This window comes from Astatotilapia calliptera, chromosome 11, assembly GCF_900246225.1.
Source record: "Astatotilapia calliptera chromosome 11, fAstCal1.2, whole genome shotgun sequence".
NCBI lineage: Eukaryota > Metazoa > Chordata > Actinopteri > Cichliformes > Cichlidae > Astatotilapia > Astatotilapia calliptera.
In genome coordinates, this window is record NC_039312.1 from 28,756,931 (window position 1) to 28,776,586 (window position 19,656).

The following is a 19,656-nucleotide window of genomic DNA, read 5'->3' on the forward strand; positions in this document are numbered from 1 at the left end:
AGATTTAACACTGTCTGTGAAGCTGGATTTAAGAAGTAAGTGCCTAAAGTTAAAGTTTTTAGAACATATTTAGCACCATCTTGTGTCAGGTTGGTTGGTTGCAATAAACAGACTTACATTACACACTTTTGTAATGTCTCTTTGCAGAAATGAGTTTTTATGTTAATAAATATATATATATAATAAGGATATACTGTCCACTTTCACCCTTAAGCAATAAATGGTTCTTTCATTGTTTGGCTAGCTGTATTGAAATGGGAAAATCCAGTGTAATGTGGACTTTTATTTCTCCCTTCAGACATGTTGGAAGATGTCAGGATTCCCTATCACGCTTTGATTGTCCCATTTCAGTGCAGCTAACAAAACAGAGACAGAGGGTGAAACTGACTTCAACCAACCAACCTGATGGCGTGGCGCTCTGTACTGACACAAGATGGTGCTGAACATGCTCTAAAAACTGCTTCTTAAATCCAGCTCCACAGATAGTGTTACATCAATTCAGTTTTTGAGAGCAGGGCTCCATGGTGTAAATTTGGGCTTATACATGTAGTGTTTCATGTCCAATTTAAGGTCCCATTCAGTAGCACACAGGGCTCAGTTAATCAGCTGCAAATATCCTGGATTAAAACAAACACTATCAGAGATCCAGGGTCAATCACCAAAGAGCTGTTTGGGTGGTATTAGGTTGGTAGCACCTTCTGTTTGATCAGCAGATATCTTAGTAAAGACCTAACATAGATTTACTTTTGTATTTATTTTCTTCAAGCTGATAAGGGCAGGAAAAATGTTTGTTAAACCAAATTGAGGTAATTCGTAATTCTTTCTGGAATTGGATTAAAAATTATTGTCTGAAGTGCTGTGTCTCTATTCTGATATTTTTTATGTTGGGTGATAGTTATTGTTATGAATGTAGATTTTTAGTGTTGATCTCTAATATTTAATGGAATGTAACCTTATCGTTAACCTTTATCTTTTTGACAAAAGTTTTAATTAAGCAAACAACAACTTTATTTAAGCTGCTGTAAGAAATGTGAAGGCTGACAATCATCCATGACCTGGATGTCTGAGAACCTTCATAGACAATTCTGTGAATGCTAAAATAATACTTTGTAAAGAATACCGGCAACAATAGAAATTTTACTAAAAAGGTCTGAAAATCATGTTTTTTTTATTGATTTATTTTAGTATATTTTAGTTTAGATGTGCTTTTGCTTGATTTCCATCTAATCTGTCATGATCTGAGCGAGTGTTGGGTTTGTCTCCTCGCACACTGTTCCCCTGGGTCCACCCTGAGGTGTAGCTCAGGTAATCTCCTTCACCTGTGGTGCATCAGCTGCAATTAAGAGGTTGCATTTAAACCCAGTGTCGTCACCTCTCCTTTGCCAGTCCGACAGCTGCCAATGGTGGTAACAAGTTGCATCTCTCTGTTTCCTTTCAGGTCGATGTTTTGCCTTACCTGCTTCTCCTTGTGTTCTCAGTTTTTGACTCATCAGTTACACCGTAAGCACCCAGCTCCCAGCCAGAAATCTCACCCACCACTGAACCTTGCCATCTAAACTTGGATTCTCTTCACCTCTACCGCCTGTCCTCCTGCCCGCTGCCTCGCTGGAAACACTAAACCTCAGGTTGGACAAATACTCAGCTGCTCAGTCTACAATACCCTCCCCAAGCTGGAAATCGGCTTCACTGCATGTAAGCAGTCAAGATCTGTGTTGTAAATACTGACTATGTTGTGTCTGCATCTGGGTACTTTCCTAGTGTTGGCCTCCGGGCCGTTTGTGATGTAATCTTAAGATGTTGCCTGGGCTTCTTGTTTTCAGTCATACTCTGTAGCATTGATGACATGTGCTTGATTCCCAAACAGAGACCTGTGCCATTTTGAATGTGCAGAAGATTTTTTAACATGAGCAGAAATATTTCTGAAGCATATTTAGGCTGTTAAAAGCCACAAGGATATATATTATTTTATGAATAGGTGACTCATACATGTTTAAGCAGGTAACGTCTTCTGACAAGGAAGCCAAAGTCCCCTAACAGCGTACAAACCTTATTTATTTGTTAACGCCTGGCTATTATGTGGTAACTGTGTGATGCTATCATGTGGACCAAAATCTCAGAAAAAAATGTTTGCAGTACTTTGTTGAATCTACTCCAAAAAAGGTAAAAGGTGGTTCAACCAATGTGTATCTAATACATTTTCCAGTGAGTGTATATGTAACACAAAGTGTAGCATTAACAGACAAAAATGGGGCAGCTTCCTTTTTCAGTCAAAAGCAGAAGTTGGTACAAGAAACAGAAGTCAGTTAAGAAAGATAAGAAGCAATAACTTCTTCTATTATGAGGCTCTGTGGCTTTAACACTGTGGCATCTCTGAGTAGAATTCACAAAAGGCTCAACAGAAAGACAAAATAACAATGACAGAGGATGACCCACATAGAAAACAGGTCTGGTCTGGATCTGGTGTCAAGCCGGCACTGCTGGCTGACTTCTGGCATGGTAAGTGGTATGTCAAACAGATGTGTGCCAGGTCTGGCAATGATGCCACTGTTTATTTGATGGTATGTCACATCTGGCCCGATTGTGGTTTGGTTTATGTGGCCCAGGCTCATAGAAAACAGGTCTTCCCTGGATCTGGCATCAAGCTGGCACTTCTGACTGACTGGTGTCATGGCAGGCTGTATGTCGCCCAGATGGGGGCCAGGTCTGGCACTATTTATGTTCCTATTTTCCTATTTTAGTTAGAAGACCCAAATGCCATGTTTCAATACTATACTGCTATGGTAGCAAACGTTTCAAATGCAGGTTTGACAGGTTTGTGAGTGTACACTTTATCCAAAACCTAGTGACGGTTTACTCATGTTTACCACTGTGTGGCTGTATCTCAGGAGCTAGAGCAGGTCACCTACTGATTGGAAGGTCAGTGGTTTGATCCCTGGCTCTGGATCTCTGTCAAGAGTGTGAATGTGTACAAATCTAGTTAGGAAGAGAAAGTGTGTGATTGGGTGAATGTAACATGTTGTATAGAGCACTTTAAGTAATCAGGGAGAGTAGAAAAGTGTTATACTATCAGAAAAGTGTTCACTGTCTGAACAGAGTTTCGTCATGTTATTTTGCACTATTATGTTCCGGCACATGTTGTTATTACATGGCTTGATTAAGGTACACATTAGGCTGACACCTGGGGCCAGAGCTGAAACTGTTCTGGGCCAGCACAGGACCACCAGTGTGTCTGCAACTGGCTTTGTGCTGAAACCATGTGTGCATTAATTCTGGCAAACCAGATCTGGGCCACCAAAGGGCCATCATTCTTTGTGGTATGTGGGCCATGTGCAAGCACATTTTGTGGGCCAAATCCGGGCCATACCAATTTTGCTATGTGGGGACATTAACTGCACTTCGTGGGTAGTTAAAACGAACAGTAAGTCCAAATCAAGAAATATGTATACAGGGAGACAACTTCATCAGTTTTAGAAGCCACTGAGGTCAACCTGAGACACATTCATGTGGATGCGTATTTTACACATACCACCTCAACATTGTGACCAAAAGACAGCTAGAAGATGTGACAGTGATGAAGATGCTAAGAAGAGTAGAAGAGAAGATGTCAAGTTGTCAGGATTTGCAAGATTTGAATTACATTGAATTGTTCTGAATTCCTTTATTGTCATTGTACACAGTACAAAGAGATTCAAAGGCAGTACTGACCATTTATGCTGTACTGACCAACTCAGCAACACCAAAAGAGCTGAAAGACAACAGAAGACAACTAAAGTGCATTACAGAATTGTCTATGAAGGTCATGTTAATCTAAGAAGCTTGGGAAGAAAAGAGACAAGACTTCTTTAAACATGTTTTCTTTCCAAGCTCTGAACAAAGCTTGAAAATGCATTACAGAATTATTTCCATGGTCAAGAAAAACAGCTTAACATCTACACATCAAGAAATTCTTGGCAAGGCAGGTGTATTACTGTCAAAGTCTACAAACAAGATGAAGAGGAAAAACTGTAATGAAATATGTAATATGTAACCATATTAATTTGACACAGCGACAAAAGACAAACACAGGGGAAAGACTGGAGGAAAAGAAGGGAACACAAAAGGGAACTAGCAGACCTATCAACAAAACCAAAAAAAAGACTAAAGGCATGAAATATAAAAAAAAAAAAACTCGTAAATGGAAGGGAACATGAACTCAAACCATTAATAAAAGACTAAACCCTGATCATGATCCATTTTTTACAACAAATAATGAATACACAAAAATTAAGAAAGAGCAAACATGAAAACATAACTGACTCAGCGTGACACATGGAACACATGGAACACAAGGGAGGCACAGTAACAAAACTTAAGAACTAGAAAATATAACCAGTAACTAAATCAAAGACTATTAATGATCAAAAACATAAACACTGGGTCACCAGACCTAGAACCATGACACATTATATTACATTCATTGTCACATAATTAGATACAACTCTTCAACTTCTCATTCATGCAGATGTGCAGCCAACAAGTCTCGAGTAACTGTGTAATGCCATCATGTCAATATGGACCAAGATATCAGAGAAATGTTTCAAGCACCTTGTTCAATCTACACCACGAGAAAGTGCTTTTGGTAACTACAAGCCTCATTCACCCAGTCGCACACAGGTTTATACAAGTGCTTTTTTTCAATATCCAAGTGTCTTGTATGATGACACTCACACACAGTCACACTCAAGCGGATGCATTGGGGGAAATTTGGAGATCAGTATCATGCCCAACATCCAGAATGGAGAAGACGGGGGGTCAATTTAACTTTCTCCAATGAGCTACCACAGCTGCCCCAGTACACCACATAGTGTATCTAGTAGAATTTCTGGTGACTCATGTGGTCTATCCTGAGATAATCCCAGTCCCTAAAGTGATAATGTCTTTATTTGAACGGTTATTATATAACATGCTATTTTTTTGACTCTAACATATTTTTGATGGTGTTGTGACTCTGCTTTGCATATATTGTTATAGAAATCACTTTCCAGTATGTACACTGCCTCCAGTATATTTTCACAACTTTGAGGTTTATACTGATCATGACATGCATGCAAATTATTTTCACACCCATAAGGAGAAGTTGGCAATAGAAACAGACATGACACGTCAGAAGATTCAACCTTGTCTCTTATTTTGGTTCCCTGTGGCTCTTATAAAGGGCTATTTCTCTGTCTACAAGTTACACGAAGCTCAACGGAAAGTCTGCAAGGATGGCAGAGGAGGAAGTTAGCTATGCCACAGTCAAATTCAAAAAAAAGAAACATTCAACAAAAGGTAAGTTTTTCCAATGCACTGCATCAAAAATATATTCTAAGCTACTTATGATGAATAAAATTGCAAATTTACTTAATGTTGATTTGTTTTAAACAGTTTTCTGCCGTAACAATGACTAGAAAAAATATCAGTAGAAGTCAGCAAATAAGATCTTGAGCTAAGTAGGATTTTTACACTGATATTTTAAGACCTTGGTGCCTGAACCACTTCAACTAGTGGCTTGGGGATCTGACTTGAATGTGTCCTAGATGCCTCTTAGGTGAGGTGTTTCTGGCATGAAACTCTGTGACAGACACAGAAAACACTGGAGAGTTTACGTCTCAGCTTGCTTGGAACATCCTGTTTTTTTCCACCAAAAGGAATGGAGGAGGTGGCTGAGAGAGAGGTCTGTCCATCTCTGCTTGGACAGCTCCCAGCACAACCCCAGTTAAGACACTGAATTGTGTCAACACTGAACAAATAGCTGTCCAAAATAATTAAATAAGCATTTGCATGAAAGCAAACATCCAATATTTCAATACAATAAGGTTTAGAAAGCCTTGTTATATGATAACTTATGAATGCCAATCAACCTTTCAGTTAAAAAGGAGGAAACGGTTTATGATGAAGTGGAGGTGAAAATGAGCAAAGGAGCAAATGAAGCAAAGGAACAAACTCCGGACACAAACGGTGAGTTGAAAAAAGAAAACACAAATCCACCGTAAATAAATGTCCAATACAGTGAAAATGTCTAAAACTGTCAGTACAAGAAGGTGTGACGACGAGTACTGATGAGTTTGGGTGTCTTTCAAACTGGAGCATTTCCCTAACAGGGATTTAATGAAGAGACATGAAGTATCCTGAGTTTTACAATTAGATTCAAACAGTGGACGTTCTTCTCTTACAATCATTTTTACCAAGGTTTTTGAAGGACAAGTGGTATTTAACAGTTTAATAATAAAATGATTTTATCATTCATGCTCATAGTTAGGAGATGCTCCTTATAAGGTGTACGTTCCAAAAGATAGAGAACAGCATGAGTTACATTGTGTAAACGCGCATTTCAAAGCTATGATATGTGGCTTCAGCTGTTCCAGACACTCAAATGAAGTGCTTCCTGTTTTTTAACTAACCGCTGTGTTTAAAATACCATCATTTGAGACAGCGAGACAAAAAGGAAATGTTGGACTTATAAATAGCAACATTGAATAATCAATTAACCAATAAGCAAATAGATAAAACAATATATTTCTGTTATTTAGATTTTTATGCCAGACAAGAAGAACGTTTACTTCAGTTTCATTGCCCTACATGAATAAAATAAGTATTTCAATGTTACAATATTTGTTTTAAAGTGGACATGAGACACCCTTCTCTCTAAAGAAAAAAAAAACGATCATAGATTTAGCACTGTCTACAAATCTGGATTCAACAAATAAGTGTTTAAAGATTTTAGAGCATGTTTAGCGCCATCTTGTGCCAGCATAGAACATGATGTCACTGGGTTGGTTGCTGGAAAGTTGTGTCAGCAGGGTTCATAATTCACGGCTGTCACGTGGGTTATCAGGATGTATACTAGTTTCCAGAAGAGCTCCGCAAGCATGTGTGAATAAAAAATGACAAAACTGCATCTTTGGTCATTAGTTTTCAAAAATACATTGAGCTACAATAGTTTATATATCATAGTGAGGTATGGGTATTTCAATCTTTGTACATTCACAAGTCATATATTCAAAGGTTTCTTTTAACTGCTAGCCTATTACATACATTTTTTTTAAGTTTCCACTTTGGATTTCCACTTTAACAGAATAAATATTTTGTCATTTAAGGCACTTTTAAAGATCTCTAGAAAGGACAGAATGAGAGTGACAGGTGACTATCAGTGATGACAGAATAATGTTTCATTGCACTAGCATGAGGGTAAACGCATTTTCTTGGTAAACACATTACACATACAGTAACAATAATAATAAACTGTCTTGTTTTTGCGTAACAGTGGCAGAAATTTCTCTTTCTCACATGTTAAGAAATCTGATAAATTAGAAGAAATCCAAACGTTCTCTTGTTTCTTATTATAGTAAGACACGTTACTGGTTAATTTCATAGTGTCAGCTAACTAGTGACCAATAACTCAGCAGAAAACAAGGACACTAGAACTAAAACTATTTATAATGGATGCTCCCAACCCTGTCTGCAATGAGCTTTATGTTAAAAAGAAAAGAAAACAAAGCTCCATCTCTTAAGAAGTAGTTTTTAGTTGTCTGCTAGTTAGCGATTAGCACTTTATTTATGCAATAAAGTGTTCGCTCTTTCCCAAAACACATGTAGACAGTTTATGGCAGAACTGATTACCATATGCGCATCACACCATAAATGTAACTAAGTTTTCTCACCGAAGTGTGATCGGGAATCCTAATATCCATCAGCATGTCCACAGGGAAAAGATTGCCTACAAGATTGATTGCCACACTTTTTGGAAACCTTAATTTCTTATTTAGATTTAGGAATCGTTAGCTCACATTATCTCACTGAGCGTATTTCTTAACAATAGAAGTGAGAAAAAGCGAAGTTCGATTGTAAACACTGTTTGTTTGTTTTTTTTTCATGCTGACATGCTGTCAGGACTTCCAATCATGTTCGACATAAAACATGCCAGGGGCTGCCACAAAGAGTTTTTTTAAGACAATTTTTTTTGTTTATTTGTTTTAGTGTCCTTGTTTTCTACCGAGATATCACTTCTGTCACTAGTTAACGAAGATAAACTAATGTAAGTCTATTAACAACAGCCAAGCAGCGCAGTGATGTTACGTTCTGTACTGGCACAAGATCCTGCTAAACATGTTCTTAAAATCTCTAACTTCAAACAGTTATTTCTTGTCAGTTACTTCTTTGGCTTCACAGACACTGTTACATCTATTATAGTTTTTTATATATGGGCTCCCTGGGCTAATTTACATATGGTGTAAATTAGCTCAAATAAATGTGTTTCATGTCCACTTTTAAACTATATGACATTTTTATCAAGTCTTCACTAACTCAAGACTATAAATATTTTGCCAGACAAGACATCAGACAGAACTATGAGCAGACATGGCCACTATAAACAGTTGGCTTGTTGTTTGGGAATCATTTGTGTCATGTTGGTGTTGGGCATCATAGCAGTCACTGTCTACCGTAAGTATGAAAAAGATCATTTCATGTATAAAAGATATGTTTATTATCATTATTATTATTAGTAGTAGTAGTATTGTTGTTGTTGTTGTTGTTATACAAATTCCACATTTCTTGATCAGGACAATTTCAACTATGATTTTTGCAATGTTTTGTTACTCATATAACTGGTCTATTTTTAGAGGCAACCTCTAACAACGATATTTTGACAGACACTTAGAGAATATTCTTTAACAACAATGAATGAGGCCAAAGTGGATTTGAAGACAATCTACAAGGAATTACACCTGCAGTCACAGTACAGCCCTTATGCTGACACAACCTATCTTCAGCTAGAAAAAAAAATTCAAAACAAATATATACTTTTTATTGTCAGAGTATTTACATGAAAATACAATGTGAAATACATGAATGCATGGTTCGAAATAATGAATAATTGCATGCCAGATATCGGCAGTGATAAAAGAAAGAGTATGGGGTGTGTGGTTTACTTCTTTTTGTTCTTTATTTAAAATTAATCTGACAAATCTGAAAAGAACAAAGATAGCTATTAATGCCCAGAAATTTGTGAAACCTGAATTAGAACAGACAGAAGATGTTTTGAACAGTGATAAAATTACAGAAACAAAATGGAAAAAGAAATAAAACAACATAATGGGATTTCTTTAGGGGCTTAGAGTTTGCACATTTTTAACTGACAATTACTGAACTCGCCTGAAGCGGTTAGAAGAAAACCAAACAGCTAACTGTTGTGAATCACAAACTGATAGATCTATACTGCAAACTCAGCTCAGACACTGAAGACTTGAGAAGGAACCAAACCAACCTCATTCTCCAGATTCACAACCTGACACGAGACTGTACTCTCTTGGAAAAACAACTTGCAGAAAACCAGGAGCTCGAAAAGAAAAATGAGGAGCTGGAGACAGAAAAGAAACACCTAACAGAACAAATACAACAGATGACGACACCATGGATTGAGCTCAATGTTAGTCGAGCTCAGTGGAGCATTGATGCCTACTGTCCCAAAGATAAAAACAGTATGTTCCAAATATATTTGTACAAAATTACCTAATTTAACATAGATATGCACTGATGTTGTTTATTAACCGTTCTCTATTCTTGCAGATGGAAAATGTAATGCTTGTCAGGCTCACTGGGATCATGTTGAGTCCAGCTGCTATGCAGTTAATAATGCTAAACCTGCTGAATGGAAAACCTGGGAAGAAGCTCGAAAAAACTGCAGAGGAAAGAGTTCAGATTTAGCTGTTGTTGTTAATGAAGAAGAAAAGGTACTGAGAAAACTGTGGGACACTTTATGACAGACTTCATGAAAATAAAAATATAATTTCTTTAGATTGAAAGCTTTCTTAGAGCAAATTGTTTAAATAACTCTGACAACTTTCTCTCTGTCCTCAGGAAACTGTCAGTGAAAAGAGTTGGAAAGATAATGAAAACAAAGTATACTGGATTGGTCTGAGAGTTGAAGATGGGAAATGGAAGTGGCTGGATGGAAGAGATGCGGCTAATAGGTAAGAGACACTTTGAATCAATAGAAATTTCAAGTATTTCCCAAATCTGTGATAAATCAATTACAGTGTACCAGTGTCCATCAGCCTTGAGCAGAATTCTTGTTTTCCTCAGCTCCTGGATCAACCAGCCTCCTTCTGATGGTCACTGTGCAATCTCTGTACAACACGAAGGATTTAAATCAGTGAGCTGTGATGAGAAGAACGCATGGATCTGCAAAAAGAAAGCTTTGTCTGTTTGAATACTGCAGTAAAACTTCAGAGGACTTTTGGATAGTCTCAGTCTCAAAATATAATATTAATGATGATATTATTAACTGGTCAACAGAGGGCACTGCATTACTTCAGATCAATGAGTTGTTCCCTGAAGTATCTGCACTGAGATCAGCTACAGAGCAGCAGAGAAGAACAGGAAGTTCAGCTTATAATTGAAGTCTCATGTTGTATATTTTGCATATTGTTATCATATCAGCTTGACTTTTTTTAGTGTTGATAGTAAAGTTTTGATTTTATTCATTTACATTGATTGAAATGAAATTATGGATCCATCCTGCTTTGTATCACCAGCTCAGCCTGGTGGTGGTGCTGTAAGGGTTTGGGGGGTATTTTCTTGGCACACTTTGGGTCATTTATGTCAACTGAGCATAAATAAAAATGGCACAATCCACCTGTGTATTATTGTTGAACATGTCCATCTCTTCATACCCACAATTCTTTTGGCTGATTCCAGCCAGATAAAACACTATGTGAGTTCACTATAGTCAAACTGCCTCCACAGTCACCAGATTTCAGTCCAGTATCAACCTTTCAAAAAGATTTCGAAAATATGTTTTTTTATTTGGAATTTAAAAAAGCTTTTTTAAATGAGTTAAATGTTAAATGTTTTTATTCAGAGGTTAATCTTTTTTTTATCGATTTGTGATTTAAGTATTTATTCATGGATGAATAATTCATTTTGAAATATTGATTTATAAATAGTGTTTTTATTCTAAATTAAACTATTAAAAAAGTATAACTTACTTTATTGTCACGGTTCTGGGTCAGTTTGACCCAGTATTTTGAGTTATGCTTTTGGTGCGTTTTGCATTTTGGATTCTTTTCTTATTATGATGATAATGATGATTATGACTCTATGTTTCGGTTATTCTTGTTTAGGGATTAGTTCGTAGGTTTTTGTGTTCTCATGTTTATTGCAGGTTTAGTTCAGTGTCTAGTCTATCTCTCTGTGTCGTGTCTGCGTGTTTGTTTAGTGGTGTCTTGTTTCCTGTTTTACTCTGAAGGCTCATGTCCCCGTCTTATGTCAGTGTTTCTAGCTTTGTTCCTCCTGTCTTATCAGGTCTTATTCCTCCCAGCTGTGTTCCCCTTCTGTCTCTAATTTCTTGATGACTGCCTCAGTGTATTTAAGCCCAGTGTGTCTTTGTGTCAGTGTCAGATCGTCTGTTAGCCTCACCTCGTATTTTCGTAGTGTCCCTTATTGTGACACTGTGTTTCATAGCCTGCTTAGTTACTCTGTGTTTATAGTTTTTTCCATAGTTCCTTCACAGAGTGTCTTAGCCTTTTTAGTTTACACAGTGTTCTCTGTCTTCTTAGTTTTCCCAGTTTCAGTGTCCCCAAGTGTTTTTGTTATGCCTGCAGCCACAATAAAGGCTTGCCTTATTTTGGAAACCTAGTTCTGTCTCCACCGTGTCTGCTCTTGGGTCTACCTCATTCCTCACGCCGGCGTGCCCCACCGTGACACTTTATTAATGTTTAAATAAATAGAATCATTTAAAACCCATTCATAAATAAATTTACAGATGCACATTATATTATAAACAATATTATTATTTAGCACAGGAGTCTTTATTTCTCTTGTGGTCCTACATAAAAATAGCACAAAGTATGTGGAAGTAGTCAAAGGCCAAAAAATGTGTGGAGCACTATTTCGTGAGTGCTAGCTTGAATTTACATTTAAATGCTGTGTAACATTCACACAATAATGTTCCTGTTTCTCTTTATTATTCTAGTTGCTTCTGCGTGTTTTTGTGGCTTTTAACCGCTTCCACATACTTTGTGCTAATTTCATGAAGGACCACAAGAGTCTCGCACATCGAAATAAAGAATCCTGCGCTTCACAGCATTAACACAACTAAATCTTAAGTTGACTAAGCTGACTAAAGTTATCATGTTTTTAATGGTGAGAGCTGCTCCACATGGTTTAAAAAGTGTCTTATTTGCCTTGACACATCTATTCTCTTCCCCACAAGCATCAACATTTTGTCATTTTTTTCATGAAAAACAGGGAGCATGGGAGTTGGTTTCCTTATTTTGAGGCTTAGTTTGAATTTAAGCAGGTTTTCTTGACTAATATATACATGTCTAAATGCAATGAGTTGATGCCTTGTGGTTGGCTCATTAGTTCTGTTTGGTGTGGGGAATTCACATTATGGATTTCCAGCTGGCAAATCTGCAGCAAGTGTAAGATGCAGTCATAATAATAGTAATCTCAGGAATATTTCTTGGACCTTGTTGAAGAATTAATGGAGTTATAAAGGCAAAGCCAATGTCATCTCAGGACAAGCAACGTGTGCCTAATAAAGTGTCCAGTGAGTGTATATGACAAAAACAGAGGTTAGTTAGAAGAGACAGAGTTACACTGGTGAAGCAGCAGTTTATTATCATGCTCTGTGGTATTTCTCAGTGTACAAGTCACAAGAAGTGTCTAGTCACTGGTACATAAGAACACCCGGTCTTCAGTTTGAAGCCATATATGGAATCATCTTACATTCTCAGTTAAAAGCAGAAGCTGGTATAAGACAGACTGGGCACTGAGGAAGTTTATTATGATGCTCTGTGGCAGAGGCGGAGCCAGACATTTGAAACACCCGGGGCTTAGCCCAAAGAGTAGTATGCATGTGGGATTTTTTTTTTTTTTGGGGGGGGGGGGGGGGGGGGTGTAGAAATGACTGAAAGATTAATAGGCTCTGTTCAAAAAAGAATGACTTCATATAGGGAAAAATATATATCACATGTGCAGGACACCTTAAACTAGTTTTTTAATTAAGCAGCAAGGCAGAACAAGGTCAGGGCTGTATCAAGACATGAGGACTAAACCCCAATTCAACCAGACCCAGAACTGATCCAGAATTAAAACAGGACTACAACAGTTCAAAATCAGGACTACTGAGGACTTAACCAAGACAGAACCAGAATCAGAACTAGATGATAGCACTAAAAATCATCATAGACCTGCACTACACTTATTTTTTTAATTCTACCAAAGTCCACTATTTAGATTGAGAAAAGTTTATATAATTATTTAGCCTTGTTGTGCAAACAAGCCTGCAGAACTTAATAAATACAGAATTTGAAAAATAACAAACCTAAAAAGAAACACTAGGTACGAGATACATGAGGACCTGTGATACGGTGATACTTCTGGTAAACAACCATTTGACTAACATGTGTGTCTCACCTGCTCTTGTTCCCTCTCTGTTCTGTCCTCGTTCTCCTCTCTCTCCCTCTTTGTGCTGACAATCATCAAATATACAGTTGAAACCAGATATTTACTCTTCAGATAAAAACACTTTTTTAATTGTAACATCAAATCAGACTAAATGTTTATTTCTTTAGATTGATAAATATAAAAACATATTTGTTAACTTTAAGAGTAAAGAGAGAAACTATCTGTATTTCTTAATAGCAAATGGCACCAAATTGTATTCAAACTGAGCCACACTTATGGAGCTCCACAGTTCTTTTCCTGGTGTTTTGGTTGATATCTCTTGATTTTCCCATGTCAAAGAAACAGGCTCTGTGTTTTGCCTTATATGCATCCACAGCTGTGCCACCAGTTTACTCACATGGACTCTACTAACCTATCAGAAGCTTCTTCAGCTCAGAATGGAATCGTCTGGAGTTTTCTTATTAATTAACAATAAATTTAGTGTACATGTACTCCTAAATTTGATGAAAGTGATAAAAATAGCTCTGTCTCTCTTTATTCTGACATTTAACTAATTCAAAATATATTTCAATATTTATCTAAAACAAAAATTTACTCTAAATTGATGTTGTACAGTAAAAATGTTTTATGTTTTCTCCCTAAAGTGTAAATGTCTGGTTACAAATGTGAATATCCTGCTGTGTACTGAAATCCCTCTTGTTTTGCATAGAAATATACTGAACAACATACAAAGCATAATATATAAAATAACATTTACCTGAGTTTTTTCTTTGAAAGAACCCTCGAATGTCCATTCTTATGTTTCAGTACATAACTGAAACCGATTTAGTCGGGGAGGGTAAGAACTGAAAATATGAAATAAACACACGTAAGCTAAGACTCTAAAAAAAATAGCATTTGTTCGGCTTTTCATTTTGCCATTTGTTGATTCACTTGAAGAGCAAGTAAAATAATATTGGTCAAGTGATCAGTTTCATATCAATCTTTCGTGATGCACCGTCATATTTACATTATTTGTACGGTACGAATGATTTGCTTTGGTACCTGGTCAAACTTAAGCTCTCCTTAGTATGGCTGGCTCCGTCTCTCCAACAGCGCACTCACGGGCAGCAGCTGCCCCGCCCCCTCGCTCAGTCGCTTAGTGCCTGAGCTTGGATCATACCAATATCAGGGGGGGATTCACGCACAGTCGTAAATTCCCACAGTGTGCACTATGTGCTTCGAATATTGTGTGTACTTTTTGTTTTATACAGTTGTCAGCCAGGCATCTAACTATGAAAAAATTACACTCCAAAATACCCCGGGCTTCTGACAAAACAACCCGGGCTTAAGCCCCGTAAGCCACCCCCCCGCTCCGCCCCTGCTCTGTGGTATTTCTCAGTGTACAAGCCACAAGAAGTGTGTCTAGTGACTTGTAGATAAGAACACCCCGTCTTCAGTGTGGAGCCATAAAAGAATGTAAGATTCAACACATCTCACATCCTCACGCAAAAACAGAAGCTTATTGCTATTATGATAATTATTATGTTCTATTGTTTAAACACAGTGCTATTGCTCAGTGTACAACTCCCAAACAACTCAGCAGCAGGACGGTAACTACGGCAGAGGAGAAGGTCATATTAAGAACTAACAAATGAACACAATCAGCAGTTAAGCTGAGCTTTTCAAATGCAGTGTATCAAAAAAAGATTTTCTAAAACTCAGGGCTATTGATGTGAATCAAAGTCTGCATCTCTATGTGATTACTGTTTCAAGTCATGTTGGTTTAGGTGATGTTTTCTTCAGTAATAGTAAACAGTAAAAAAAGACTGTAAGCAAATCCAGTGGGTCAGATACTGAGATATGTGCTGCCACATCAAAGGCAAACTTTCCCTGTACAATCTAAGGCAAAGTTCCAGAGAAAAAATACATTTTTAAAAAGAGCTATGATGTCTCCAATTAGATTTAAGATGCTGAATTCTGTCAACATTGAGCAAAAACATTTTGTTCATTCAAAATGACCTAAAGTCTACGAAAATTGTGGTTGTTTGAAAACTGCTTAACTCCAATTACCCTTTAAACTCTCAGTAAAACAGGACAAGGAAGCTGCACGTGAAGAAATGAAGGTTGAAAATAAAGCAACTCAACAAGCTCCTGATACAAATGGTGAGTTATAAAAAAATTTTTTTTTAAAAAAAACAACAACAACAAAAATCCAACAAAATCACTCTGTGTTAACACAACTGGAAGGAGGGATGGGAATCGAGAACTGGTTTCCAGTAGTCCAATTCCCTGGGATTGTTAGTCTGCCTGCCCATCAATCACACTTATCAGTTCTTCTGCTCTCAATGCGATCAGCTGATGTTACTTTGTGCATCGTATGAAAAGTATGAGATCCACTATTATTGGAGTTTATTCAGATCATGGGCCTTGTTTTTCAAAGCCCACCCTGCTACAATGACACACATTCTCACTGATATTTTGATACACCTGCCATTTCCCACACCAAGTCATTATTTCATGCCAATACCTTTATTTTGTGAAAGACAGGTTAGATTTGTAAATCTAAAATTAAAGCTCTCAAGTTGACCCAAGCAATTTAAACCTCCAAAATTAATGTTAAAACATTTTATTTTGATTAAGTAAACACAGTTCTTCAAAACGAAACATGACAAAATTCTCTCTCCACGAAAGAAAGAAAGAAAGAAAGAAAGAAAGAAAGAAAGAAAGAAAGAAAGAAAGAAAGACTGACTGAGCATTTGTCCAGAAGAACATGAAATTAGAATAAACATTGAGGGCAAAGGAGAACACAAGATGAAAGGAAATCATAATATAATTAAGATTCAATGAACAATCTTGTCTTGATGCATGCTCAATCAGGAAATCCAAAAAACTTGATTCTGTTCATCTGGACGTCGCGTTTTCATTGAGAAAAATGTTTCATTACTCATCCAAGTGACTTCTTCATTCTCAGCTGAATGCAGGTTTCTCCAACTTAAAAAACACTACATTTGCATAATGACTGAAACTAGCACCACTGTCTACAATATGCATATTGTAATGAACACTGACCAGTGATAATTGATGAAACCATGGTCAGACATGCAGTCAGCTGAGACAGATCGGGAGACATTGTAGCAAAGACTCCTGTAATACTTTAGTTTTCCTTCTTCAAGCTGACAACAGCAGGAAAGATCTTTGTTAAAACAGCATTTATAACTTTTAATTGACTGGCGTTCGTGCATCAAGGTGTTGCACTAATGTGTTTACTACTTTGAGGAAACTGAAGTAATACGAAATTCTGTCTGGTATCAGATCTGCCTCCAACATTATGTTTAATTGGATATTATAAGCTCTTGACATAGATTTTTCATAAAACAGTTTTGAATAAATTACCAGATGTCAGTCATATTTTTGTTCATCTCTATTCCTGGACTTTGTAAAGCAATTCTTACCAAAGGCCATTTGTGGACAGAGTATTTAAAATAGAAATGTACCCATGAAAAGGAATTAAATGTTTAAAACTGTGTAACCTTTGACTGAAAAGAAATAAAAAATATTATACAATGGAATACAAGTTTTTGACCATGTTTCTGAATTTTAGGGTTTTTCAAACAACATTTTTTAAGATGTAATATCTCCCACAAAGATACAAAACAGAAATGACAAAAGCTGTCATTGACCCTGAGTTTTTTGTCTGAGTTTGGAGTTTTTGTATTTAAATTTTTGCCTTTTTCTGTACATATAATGTTCTGAGTTTTGGGGGTCTCTATTACATTTAACAAGGTTTAGCCTTAGTTTTGCCTTCAGGTTTTCTGATTTAGTTTTCTCTGTGATTATAGATTTGTTCCAAAGTTAAATCATTTCTTTCTGCCTCCAATATGTAGTTTGTGGTTGTACATAACAGAACAATGCTTAAATAATAAGGGATCTTTGACACATTTCATTGTATTCTAAAGAAAACTATGAATAATTTTGGTTGTTGAAATAACTTTTTTTTTTGCCAGATAAGAAGTCGTCTTGTAATAAATCTTTTCCATCATTAGCAACATGCTGGGGAATTCTGTTACTAATTATGGTCCTTCGATTCTACTGTGAGTATAACTTTAAAACTTACGCTTTGGTCTGACGTGTGTAAGGGCAAAGTAGTGTGATGTTTTATATTTGATTGTGTTTTTTTTAACAGTTATTGTTACACTAATTTACAAGAAACATATAAATATATTCAAACCCAAAACCAACTGCTGTTCTTTGTGACCTTATAGTCTCCACAGTTTTAGAAAAACGGATCGCAAACTTGACTGAAGAGACACAGATGCTCAAAAAGAAAAATAAGGAGCTGGAGAAAGAAAAGAAAAACCTAACAGAAATAATACAACAGATGACGACACCATGGATTGAGCTCAATGTTAGTCGAGCTCAGTGGAGCATTGATGCCTACTGTCCCAAAGATAAAAACAGTATGTTCCAAATATATTTGTACAAAATTACCTAATTTAACATAGATATGCACTGATGTTGTTTATTAACCGTTCTCTATTCTTGCAGACAGAAAATGTAATGCTTGTCAGGTTGGTTGGTTATATGTTGAGTCCAGCTGCTATGGAGTTAATGATGCTCAACGTGCTGAATGGAAAACCTGGGAAGAAGCTCGAGAAGACTGCAGAGGAAAGATTTCAGATTTAGCTGTTGTTATTAATGAAGAAGAAAAGGTACTGAGAAAACTGTGGGACACTTTATGACAGACTTCATGAAAATAAAAATATAATTTCTTTAGATTGAAAGCTTTCTTAGAGCAAATTGTTTAAATAACTCTGACAACTTTCTCTCTGTCCTCAGAAAAATGTCAGTGAAAGGAGTTGGAAATATGATGGAAACAAAGGATACTGGATTGGTCTGAGAGTTGAAGATGGGATATGGAAGTGGCTGGATGGAAGGAATCTGACTAATAGGTAAGACACACTTTGAATCAATAGAAATTTCAAGTATTTCCCAAATCTGTGATAAATCAATTACAGTGTACCAGTGTCCATCAGCCTTGAGCAGAATTCTTGTTTTCCTCAGCTCCTGGATCAACCAGCCTCCTTCTGATGGTCACTGTGCAATCTCTGTCCAAAACGAAGGATTTAAATCAGTGAGATGTGATGAGAAGAACGCATGGATCTGCAAAAAGAAAGCTTTGTCTGTTTGAATACTGCAGTAAAACTTCAGAGGACTTTTGGATAGTCTCAGTCTCAAAATATAATATTAATGATGATATTATTAACTGGTCAACAGAGGGCACTGCATTACTTCAGATCAAACAGTTGTTCCCTGAAGTATCTGCACTGAGATTCTTTCATGATTGCAATGATAGTTATTGTTAAGCTATGTTATATTAATGACAAATGTTTTAGTCAAGCCAAGAACAACACTGTTCAAACTGCTGTAACATGTAGAAGAAGGAAAATGGCCTCTACATTTGGACTTTGTTAATCAGTCACAGTGTCAACATCAGCTACAGAGCAGCAGAGAAGAACAGGAAGTTCAGCTTATAATTGAAGTCTCATGTTGTGTATTTTGCATATTGTTATCATATCAGCTTCACTTTTTTTTAGTGTTGTTAGTAAAGTTTTGATTTTATTCATTTACATTGATTGAAATGAAATTATTAAAAAACTAACTTACTTTATTGCTGTTCAAATAAAAAGAAACATTTAAAACCCATTCATACATCAATTTACAGATGCACATTATATTGCACAATATTATTGTTTTAGCACAGGAGTCTTTATTTCTCTTGTGGTCCTACATAAAAATAGCACAAAGTATGTGGAAGTAGTCAAAGGCCAAAGAATGTGTGGAGCACTATTTCGTGAGTGCTAGCTTGAATTTACATTTAAATGCTGTGTAACATTCACACAATAATGTTCCTGTTTCTCTTTATTATTCTAGTTGCTTCTGCATGTTTGTGTGGCTTTTAACCACTTCCACATACTTTGTGCTAATTTCATGAAGGACCACAAGAGTCTCGCACATCGAAATAAAGAATCCTGCGCTTTACAGCATTAACACAACTAAATCTAAAGTTGACTAAGCTGACTAAAGTTATCATGTTTTTAATGGTGAGAGCTGCTCCACATGGTTTAAAAAGAGTCTTATTTGCCTTGACACATGTATTCTCTTCCCCACAAGCATCAACATTTTGTCATTTTTTTCATGAAAAACAGGGAGCATGGGAGTTGGTTTCCTTATTTTGAGGCT

The 19,656-nt window shown here is 36.6% G+C and overlaps 2 protein-coding genes across 4 annotated transcripts; both read left to right on the forward strand.

Moving 5' to 3' along the window:
- The first annotated feature begins 1,372 nt into the window (after positions 1-1,372).
- On the forward strand, positions 1,373-10,751 carry LOC113032261 (C-type lectin domain family 10 member A-like). The gene is made up of 8 exons (XM_026185061.1): positions 1,373-1,692; positions 5,195-5,310; positions 5,890-5,979; positions 8,350-8,463; positions 9,231-9,500; positions 9,589-9,752; positions 9,880-9,992; positions 10,105-10,751. Coding segments are annotated over exons 1-8 (996 nt in total). The 5' UTR covers positions 1,373-1,690; the 3' UTR covers positions 10,232-10,751.
- A 4,056-nt stretch (positions 10,752-14,807) lies between these two features.
- On the forward strand, positions 14,808-19,000 carry LOC113032259 (C-type lectin domain family 17, member A-like). Of its 3 annotated transcripts, XM_026185058.1 has the most exons (8): positions 14,808-14,892; positions 14,981-15,084; positions 15,502-15,579; positions 17,460-17,507; positions 17,679-17,873; positions 17,962-18,125; positions 18,253-18,365; positions 18,478-19,000. In XM_026185058.1, exons 3-8 carry the CDS (start codon positions 15,534-15,536, stop codon positions 18,602-18,604), a joined length of 693 nt encoding a protein of 230 aa, XP_026040843.1. In that variant the 5' UTR covers positions 14,808-14,892; positions 14,981-15,084; positions 15,502-15,533; the 3' UTR covers positions 18,605-19,000. The 3 variants fall into 3 exon arrangements, with proteins under 3 accessions (XP_026040843.1, XP_026040845.1, XP_026040844.1); XM_026185060.1 differs by lacking the exon at positions 17,460-17,507 and having other exon boundaries at positions 17,688-17,873; XM_026185059.1 differs by lacking the exon at positions 14,808-14,892 and having other exon boundaries at positions 14,901-15,084.
- The last annotated feature ends 656 nt before the right edge of the window (positions 19,001-19,656 follow it).

What these genes read in the sequence shown, in the direction of transcription:
- LOC113032259 (XM_026185058.1), top strand. Translation starts at nt 15,534, where the DNA reads ATGAAGGTTGAAAATAAAGCAACTCAACAAGCTCCTGATACAAATG. An exon ending in TTATTAATGAAGAAGAAAAG is followed by an intron (nt 18,126 to 18,252) that starts GTACTGAGAAAA and finishes CTCTGTCCTCAG; the next exon opens with AAAAATGTCAGTGAAAGGAG. An exon ending in GGAAGGAATCTGACTAATAG is followed by an intron (nt 18,366 to 18,477) that starts GTAAGACACACT and finishes TGTTTTCCTCAG; the next exon opens with CTCCTGGATCAACCAGCCTC.
- LOC113032261 (XM_026185061.1), top strand. An exon ending in AAAGAAACATTCAACAAAAG is followed by an intron (nt 5,311 to 5,889) that starts GTAAGTTTTTCC and finishes TCAACCTTTCAG; the next exon opens with TTAAAAAGGAGGAAACGGTT. An exon ending in ACAAACTCCGGACACAAACG is followed by an intron (nt 5,980 to 8,349) that starts GTGAGTTGAAAA and finishes ATATTTTGCCAG; the next exon opens with ACAAGACATCAGACAGAACT.